General features: G+C 43.1%; 2 protein-coding genes across 2 annotated transcripts; one reads left to right on the plus strand and one right to left on the minus strand.

Annotated features, from left to right (window-relative positions):
- Window positions 1-274: 274 nt before the first annotated feature.
- LOC121462883 (zinc finger protein 709-like) lies at window positions 275-9439 on the minus strand. Its single transcript, XM_041674854.1, has 4 exons — window positions 9315-9439; window positions 2335-2461; window positions 2072-2132; window positions 275-1687 (listed from the first exon to the last, which is right to left on the minus strand). The coding sequence occupies exons 1-4, from the start codon at window positions 9315-9317 to the stop codon at window positions 727-729; spliced, it is 1152 nt and encodes a 383-aa protein (XP_041530788.1). The 5' UTR covers window positions 9318-9439; the 3' UTR covers window positions 275-726.
- On the plus strand, window positions 7850-8150 carry LOC121462884 (40S ribosomal protein S27-like). The gene has a single exon (XM_041674857.1). The coding sequence runs from the start codon at window positions 7873-7875 to the stop codon at window positions 8125-8127; it is 255 nt and encodes an 84-aa protein (XP_041530791.1). The 5' UTR covers window positions 7850-7872; the 3' UTR covers window positions 8128-8150.
- Window positions 9440-9737: the final 298 nt, after the last annotated feature.

The following is a 9737-nucleotide window of genomic DNA, read 5'->3' on the forward strand; positions in this document are numbered from 1 at the left end:
TGTATCTGGTTGAGAGTTGTCCATGGTCCTATAAGTAACCCCTATAAAATCACTGGCTCATCAAGTTGGGCTTCAGAAGAATCATTTTTTTGGTAATCTGAGGTAAATAAACCCCTATAAAATCACTGGCTCATCAAGTTGGGCTTCAGAAGAATCATTTTTTTTGGTAATCTCAGGTAAGTAAATATTTTTTCACATCACCCCACACAACACTGTCTCTGAAACTTTGACAGATGATGCCTTTATCACACTGTTCACATTCTTAGAGGTTTTAATGCGTATGAAAGAATTGAAGGGATCTGTTTTATACAAAGGGTTTACATATGTACATATTTTACATTAATAGAGTTTTTCTCACATACAGGTTATGTCTGAAGAACACTGATTTGTGACCTTCTGGCCATACTATTTACATCCAGAGGATCTCCTTCCAGAATGAGTTTTTTCTGAAACTGTCAAGAAAAGCATCTAACAGCTTCAGCACAATGTTCACAGTGGCACAGCTTTCTCCAGTATATTCTTTACGAAACTGAAGATGGCTATCTGGAGGCTTTACTAGAGTTTACCTCATAGGGTCTGCATAGTACATGACCGATCCCATGTCATTGTAAAAACCATGAAACCTAAAATTTTCCAGCACTGTTTACACCAACAGTATTTCTTTTCTCCCGTATGAAATCTTTCATGTGACAGAAAATAACTGTGAAATGTAAAGGCTTTGGCATGTTATTTACATTCATAGGGTTTCTCTCCAGCATGAATTCGTTCATGTCTCTGAAGATGACTGTGCCGTCTGAAGGCTTTCCCACACTGCTTACATTCATAAGGTTTTTCTCCAGTATGAATTTTTTCATGTAACTGAAGATGATAGTGACGCCTAAAAGCTTTCCCACACTGTTTACATTCATAAGGCTTTTCCCCAGTATGAATTTTTTCATGTAATGGCAAAGAACCAGGAAATCTAAAGGCTTTACCACATTGTTTACACTCATAGGGTTTCTCTCCAGTATGAATTTTTTCATGTAGAGGCAAGGCACCAGGAAATCTAAAGGCTTTACCACATTGTTTACACTCATAGGGTTTCTCTCCAGTATGAATTCTTTCATGTAATCGAAGATATTTGGGATATCTAAAGGCTTTACCACAATATGTGCATTCATAGAGCCTTTCAGTGTGAATTATTTCATGTCTTTGAAGGGAAGTAGAAGAACTAAGGGCTTTACCACATATGTTACATTCATAAAGCTTGGCCAAAGTGTGGGTTCTTCTGTGTGTATAAACAGAGGCCTTTCCACATTCCTTGTATTTATAGGGTGTTTTTCCAGTGTAAGCCTCTGGATGTGTTCCTAATGAATTTGGAAAACAAAAAGCGTTTAAACATGTCTCACATTCACACGGCCCGTTCCCAGTGTGAGCTCCTGCACACCTTTGAGAGCTGCTGAGAGAGGTCAAGCTATATTGCTTGGCTCCACATTCCTCGTGATCACGTGGCTTATAATGAGGGGGAGATATGGCATGCCTACTAGAGGGTGAAGGACACATGGAAACCTTTCCACTGACACCAGATTCACATAGTGTTAGTCCAAGACGAACTGCCATGTTTGCATGAAGATTTGCTATCCACATCACGGTTTCTTCATTCTGACCATTTTCTGTTTTCTCATGGGAGATCTCTAACACAGAACTTCTGAAAAAGAACAAGTATGTTAGCGAGAGACTCCTTGTTAGGTTTATGTCATATACTGCTCCCAAAATCAGGTAAAATGTGTGCTTTCTGACACATTTGAATCATGTGAAACTAAATGAACTGCTGGTTCTATACTGTGGCTCCCACAGAGCTGTAACTAGAACTGTGGCATTCACTGATGCACGTTCCTATGAGTGTTTCCAATAGAAAACCCTCTAGAAACACTGGGCAGTGCTCTAACACCCAGCACACATCTAGGTGCCATAATATGGGCATAATTTTCCTAACAACGACACAACTCAAAGCTGTTTTTGTTTTCTTAAATTTTCGTGGAATGCTGAAACTTCTTCAAGTACCTTTGTTTCAACTTTTCATTCAAATTACCTTAGATTTCTTCCAGGAATTTTATAAGAGTCTTCAACATTTTCTTCTTCCCATCTGTTTCCTAAAAGGAAATCCCAGAAAATTAAGGATAAATTATTAGAAATCACTGAAAAAATTAGTTTTTAACTTCAGTGTCCATAGTAACAATGCCTGATTTATTCACCACATTCTTCCCTTTCAATAGTCCAAATTCCAGAAGAGCATCGACACCAATAGACACTTGCTCCCTAGTTTACAGAGTGAAGGTAAGATGTTATCCTCACCTATGGCAGCGAGGTTCCTGCAGGTCTCCAGCATCACATCTCTGTACAGACTCTTCTGGGAAGGATTCAGCAAAGCCCACTCTTCCTGGGTGAAGTGCACAGCCACGTCCTCAACACTCACTGAGGCCTAAACATTGCACACACTTGATTGACAAAAGGTTCACTCGACACTGTGGGATCCACACTCTTCCATGAGATGGAAGTTGTAATGCAAGCAGTGAGGGATGAGGAAGGAGCCGCCCTGCAGCACTCCTCCCAGTGGGCCAGGGCCCAGGACGAGCTGCAGCTCTGCCCGGTCCTCTGGCTACACTGCATTTCCACTTCCCGTCTCAGAGCCTCCCACCTGCTTGTCCTTAGAAATTCCTCCTCGCAATATTGATAATTTTTTTGGATTTTTTAAAAAGATTTATTTATTTATTACATATACAGTGTTCTACTTGCATGTATACTTGCAGGCCAGAAGAGGGCACCAGATCTCATTATAGATGGTTGTGAGCCACCATGTGGTTGTTGGGGATTAAACTCAGGACCTCTGGAAGAGCAGTCAGTACTCTTAAACTATGAGCCATCTTTCCAGCCCTGTTTTCTTTTTCTTTTTCTTCTTTTTTTTTTTTTTGATTTTTGAAGACAAGGTTTCTCTGTAGCTTTGGAGGCTGTCGAGGAACAAGCTCTTGTAGACCAGGCTGGCCTTGAACTCACAGAGATTCGTTTGCCTCTGCCTCCAGAGTGCTGGGGTTAAAGGCGTGAACCACCACCGCCTGGCTACAATACTTAAATTTTGATGGCATGAGGGACCTTAGTATTTTTATAGAATTCACATGAATATAAAGAATCAACCATTCAGCCGGGCAGTGGTGGCACACTCCTTTAATCCCAGCACTCGCAGGCAGATCTCTGTGAGTTCGAGGCCAGCCTGGTCTACAAGAGCTAGTTCCAGGACAGGCTCCAAAGGTACAGCGAAACGTCTCAACAAAGCCAAAAAAAAATAATATATACAACCATTCAACAACAACAAAAGAAAATGAGTTCTATAACTACTCTGGGACTTTCTCAACTCCCATTAGCCTTCAGAAAGAAAACAGTGGGGCTGGAGAGATGGCTCAGAGGTTAAGAGCATTGCCTGCTCTTCCAAAGGTCCTGAGTTCAATTCCCAGCAACCACAAGGTGGCTCACAACCATCTGTAATGAGGTCTGGTGCCCTCTTCTGGCCTGCAGACATACACACAGACAGAATATTGTATACATAATAAATAAATAAATATTTTTTTAAAAAAAGAAAGAAAACAGTGGTTACTGATCCAGTGAGCCTTTCTAGTGGAAACTATTTCACAGGTGCTACCACAATGGTTAGACAGATAAAGGAGACTGGGCAGGGGTGCACACCTTTAATCTCAGCACTTAGAGGCGGGGTGGGTGGATTTCTGTGAGTTTTTGGCCAATCTGATCTACTGAACAAGATCCAGGGCAGTCAGGGCTACACAGAAAAGCCTTGTCTCAAAAAAACCCAAAATACAAAATAAATTTTGTATAAAACCATGTATAGGCTCTCCGATTTGCAACATTGCTCCCTGTGTGGAAGCTTAAAGTCAGGAGACTTGTAAAGTCTATTTCACCCCTTTGGGAAAACAAGCCACTCCCCCAATTTTTAGAAGTGGCAAACAACTGCCAGAGAGGGGACCCTTGGTCCTTGGGAGCAGCCTGGGAGCCACACAGAGTGCTCAGGATACAGCTTTTACCTATATTGAGATGGGCTTTCCCATGATGCTGCTGACCTGTAGTCATCCTCGCTCTTCCAAGTAACCCCTCAGCCATACGCTTCTAATTATACCCAATAGACTCACTGGTTCACCAAGATGGACACTAGTGAAATTATTACTTTTGTTTGTCCTTGGGTTCCTATCTTGGGGTGAGCAGACCTCTGTGTCATATCTCTGTAGGAAAGTCTCACACAACACACTCAGCAACAGAATAAGAGCATGGCAGAAACAGTACGTATAGGAGGAGTGATCTCAAGGTCTTGGCAATGGGCAGCAAAGCCTGCAACTGAGGCTGAACAGATTAATGGTGAAGGGGACTCTGATACAGCTATTCTTCCTCATGTGACACATGGCAGTGTGCCTTCTTCCTGTGGTGGAAGTTGCATGTGTCGTGAGATAGGCAGTGAGAACCATGAGTAAGATGGAGCCCTGCAGGAATGGTTGGGGGGAATCCCCGGCTGGCAGTCTTCTGCTATATGGCAGGAGTGGCGTACTTGCTTGATGAGTAGGGCCTGCCATATAAGCACACAGACTCTGGAATACTGGTAGTCTCCAAAGCAGCTGGTGAGAGACTACCAGCAAGCTGCCGGGAGGTTGCCTGACTGTTGCTTTGTGTAATAAAAAGTGTGTCCGAGGCTGCTCGGACTGAACATGCTGTGCAGGAGGAATTACACCATGGAAAGAACATGAGTTTGCTAGCCTCTGCATTAGCCTCTGATTTGGAAAAGAAAGTAGAAAAGACAGAGAATGGGAGAGAGATGTTGGCTCTTACAGTTGTCAAGCTATAAGGAAAAAAACATGGAAGTCAGATCAAACCTAAAAAGCCCTTTCTGGGACCCACAAGTTTGGAACCCATGAGAAGAGTCAGACAGTTAAGAGGAAAACACAGGGGAGAGTGAGCAGGAAAGAAGTGAGAATGAGAGAAGTGCCACTCGATGCGAGACAGGACTGAGTTCCCTGCAGATTTAGGAAAGTTATTCAGAACAGCTCTTGAGGCCAGTGTGAAGCTTCAGTGCCTTTGCTGAACTCCTTAGCAGAACGAGACTTACGATGCAAGAAAAGCACTAAAGGATCTCAGAGATGGAGCTAACTTGATCTGTAAAGTGGCGAGGCCACATAGAGGAGCTGAAAGAAGGACAAAGCAAAGAACAGGGTCTACCCCCATCACTTGAAGTAAATAAAGCAAGATTTGTGTGGAACAGGAGTTCCTCAAGAAAAATGCACAGAAAGTCAAATGCTAAGCTAGTGAACTTCTGGAAGGGTGCAATGCCTCAAAAATGGTTCACAGATAGCCAAAATGACAAGATAAAGCAAACGAAGAAAACTAAGTTGGTCCCCTAGATGTAAACTAAAGGCCCCACAGCAAGCTGTATATGTATATGTTTCTCAGCGTGAAAGTGGAAACTTCTCATGTAGCCAGAGGTTCACGGAACCACACATGACTGAGGGAGAGACCGTGGAAACAGACCCAGCTGCAGCTCAAGCCAAGTGTCTATCAGAGCCCTCAAGAGGCACAGTCCCAGATGGGCCAGCCAGGCAGGTCTAGAGGGCAGCCATTCTCCATTGACCCTGAACTACACCAATCAGTTAGACCAGCCATACCAAGCTCATAAGGATAGGAAAAGCATGAATGCCAGATGAAGATGATACAGTTGGCCTAAGAACAGGATAGGTGCTGTGAAATAATCCTTCTGTATACTGTGAAGATGTATTATTCTCATTGATTAATGAAGAACTTACTAGCCAGTAGCCAGGCTGGAAGTATAGGCAGGACAAACTAAGGATGCTGGAATGAAGAGCAGAGTCAGAGGAGTAGAAGCAAGATGAGCATCCCATACTGAGAAAAGATATCAAGCCCCATTTAGCAGAGTGTAGATAAGAAATGTGGGTTATTTAAATGTAAGCGTTAAAGCCGGGTGGTGGTGGCGCACACCTTTAATCCCAGCACTCGAGGAGGCAGAGGCAGACAAATCTCTGTGAGTTCCAGGTCAGCTGGTCTACAAGAGCTAATTCCAGAACAGACTTCAAAGCCACAGAGAAACCCTATCTTGAAAACACACACACACAAATGTAAGAGCAGCCAGACAGTGGTGGCACAGACCTTTAATCCCATCACTCAGGAGGCAGAAACAGGCAGATCTGTAGACAAGCTTGGTCTACAGAGCGAATTCCGGGACAGTCAGGGCAACACAGAGAAACATTATCTTGAAAAACAGAAGAATGAGTGAATGAATGGATGAATGAATGAATGAATGAAAAAATAAAAGTCTTGGGTGGAAAGATTCTAACACACAGAGGGAGTTTGTTATGAGGCTGTCTCCTAATAATATCAGAAGCTATGCTCATTTATGAGACTTTAGTCTCACCAACACGAACACCGAAACATAAGGTGAACAAAGACACCACCAATGGGCATGCCAAAGTGGATCAGAAAAGCCCAGGAAGCCGCTAACTCAAACAACTACAGATAACCGAGGAAACCTGGGCATGGAAAAGGTGGTCTTCCCCTGTGAAGAGCACACCAATTGGTTGTCCAGTGTCAAATGGTCAGCCTGAAAACACACACACAAGTAACAGTACATATTTGAGAATATATATGTTATATGCATGCAATAGCAATTAATGAAATAAGAGGCCATGAATTTGAAGGAGAGCAGAAAGGGGTATATTGAAGAAGGTTTGGAGGAAGGAAAGGAAAGGAATGTTGGAATTGTATTATGATCTCAAAAATAAAAATTTAAAAAATATAATAAATAAAATACAGGTCTTTCCAAACATAAAATTTCTAGACCAACAAAAACTCAAGGAACTAATACAGTAAACTTTTTAAATACAAGCTTAATACATGAAGTCCATCATTTTCCAGTATAACAGCAATGAACAATCGAATGGTTAACAATTTCACAGTGCATATACAGAACCACAGAGCAAAGGAGACACAAAGAAAAACATATAATAAATTTAACAAAGAGTTAAGCCAGGCATGGTGGCATAGGTCTTTAACACCAGCACTCCGGAGGCAGAGGCAGGAAGATCTGTTAATTCAGTGCCACCCTGGTCTACAGAGTGAGTTCCAGAACAGTCAGGACTACATAGAGAGATCTAGTCTAAGATAGATAGATAGATAGATAGATAGATAGATAGATAGATAGATAGATAATTCAAGTAAGTCCACAAATCATGAGTTATGCAATGGTCTTGGTAAATAGAAGACAACATCAAGATGTTGCTTTCTGGGAGCTACAGTCAGCTCAGGGGTTAAGATCACTTGTTTCTCTTCCATAGGACCTGAGTTCAATTCCCAGTACCCACATGAGGGCTCACAATCATCTGTAATACCAGTCATGGGTGCCCTAATGTCCTCTTCTAGCCTCCAACAGTACTGTATGTATGTGGTTCACAAACATACATGCAGGCAAAACAACAAAACACACAAAAGATTAAAAAGAAATATCGATTCCCTCAATTAAACTATAAATTTAACGCAATCCCAACAAGAATCCTAATATATGTGTAACAGCAGAACATTTTGTGTGAATGCTATTCTAAAGGTTATATGTAAAGAGAAAAATTGTTCAACACAATTTTGAAGAAACAGTACATAAACAATACTATCTTTACACAAAACTTAATAATCATGATAGTGTACGAATATTTGAAAATAAATCTATCTACAAAATAATACAAAAAAAACAAGATCCCCAGAAGTTGTAGCTGAGCACTCGCCAGCAAGCACCTCACTTCAGAGATCTGGAGCGTCGGTGCTGGCCGAGCCGTCACCATGCTTCTGGCTAGAGACCTTTTACACCCTTCCTTGGAAGACGAAAAGAAAAAACATAAGAAGAAACGGCTGGTTCAGAGCCCAAATTCTTACTTCCTGGATGTGAAATGTCCAGGCTGCTACAAGATTACTACAGTTTTCAGCCATGCTCAGACAGTGGTTATTTGTGTAGGTTGTTCAACAGCGCTGTGCCAGCCCACAGGAGGAAAAGCCAGGCTCACAGAAGGCTGTTCATTTAGAAGAAAGCAACACTAAACATCTATACAAGTTCCTGAGTTTGCATTTTTCACAGAAAACCTTATCAAGTTTAGTGACTCTACCAAGACAATGTAACTGTGTTTGATTTTATAAAGTATACAACAGTGATCTCCTATTTTGGTATCAGTTTTTCAATAAAGTTTTAATTATAGACCAAAAAAAAAAAAACGAAAGCAAATATACCATACAGTCAATTTTTAGGTTTTTTTTTAAACATTTATTTACTTTATTATGTATACAATATTCTGTCTGTGTGTATACCTGCAGGCCATAAGAGGGCACCAGACCTCATTACAGACGGTTGTGAGCCACCATGTGGTTGCTGGGAATTGAACTCAGGACCTTTGGAAGAGCAGGCAATGCTCTTAACCGCTGAGCCATCTCTCCAGCCCTGGGTTTTTTGTTTGTTTGTTTGTTTTTGTTTTTCAAGACAGGGTTTCTGTGTATCTCTGGCTATCCTGGAGCTCACTTTGTAGACCAGGTTGGTCTCGAACTCACAGAGATCAGCCTGCCTCTGCCTCCCTGAGTGCTCAGATTAAAGACGTGAGCCACCGCTGTCTGGCTACAGTTAATTTTTTTTAAAAAAAGCAAATGAGGGCTGGAGAGATGGCTCCGAGGTTAAGAACACAGACTGTTTTTACAGAGGTCCTGAGTTCAATACCCAGCACCCACATGGTGGCTCACAAACCATCTGTAACGGGATTTGGTGCCCTCTTCCGGCCTGCAGGGATTCATGCAGCCATAACACTGTATCCATAATTCATCCTTTAAAAAAAAAGAGCAAATGACAATGAGGAGATTATGATCTTCTTAAATATTATCCGACAACCTGGGCATCCATAAGCAAAAGATTTGAGTAGATTACAGTTTACAACTTCCACAAAATTAACTCAAAGTGGACTCTCCATCTAAATGTGAAGATAGCTCAGGGCACCGCGGGACCTTCAGTTTAGCAACCAAACTCCAGACACAGCACCAAATCCAAGGCTTGTGAGTGATGTCACGGCACAAAAGGCGGACCGCCCCTGCGGTGCCCGGTGCTCTGCGCAGACGCAGCCGAGGGGCGGAGGTGCACAGCGGCAGCAGCTACGGCTGGAGGTCGGCAGCGGGCCGAGCTCTGCGGAGGGAAGGAGCCACCATAGCTGCCTCTCCTTCCCGTCTGGGGACAGCAGCCCCGCGCTCACCATGTCACAGCGTCCGAGTTCGCCTGCGCTTTCCTCACAGCTCCCAGGAGCAGCACGCACAGCGCAGCACGCGTACACACGGGGCCTCCCTCAGCCGCGGAGTTCAGTCCACAGCATGGCGACCATACAGAACCCGCCTCTCGCTGCCCCACGACGCTTTTGATTGAACGGTGTGAATTTAGAGATCCTGATTGGCCCAGCGTACTCCTGAGTGACAGCAAGAGCCGAAGTGTTGACCGGGCACAGTCCCTGCCCTGCACTGCCTTTTTTGCTCCTGCTGACTTGACCCTGCTCTAATCCTTGGCGAGCTCAGAAGGCACTTCTAGTCTAACCAGCACCAGATGGTTCTTGTACACCATCCAGTTACCAACACAGTGACCAGTATAATTGTCCCTGTGCCTCAGACCTAGAAGGGCAACCAGC

The sequence above is a fragment of the Microtus oregoni genome, unplaced genomic scaffold (assembly GCF_018167655.1).
Source record: "Microtus oregoni isolate MIOR12 unplaced genomic scaffold, Mior012 000025F_ref0000491, whole genome shotgun sequence".
In the NCBI taxonomy this organism is placed as follows: Eukaryota; Metazoa; Chordata; class Mammalia; order Rodentia; family Cricetidae; genus Microtus; species Microtus oregoni.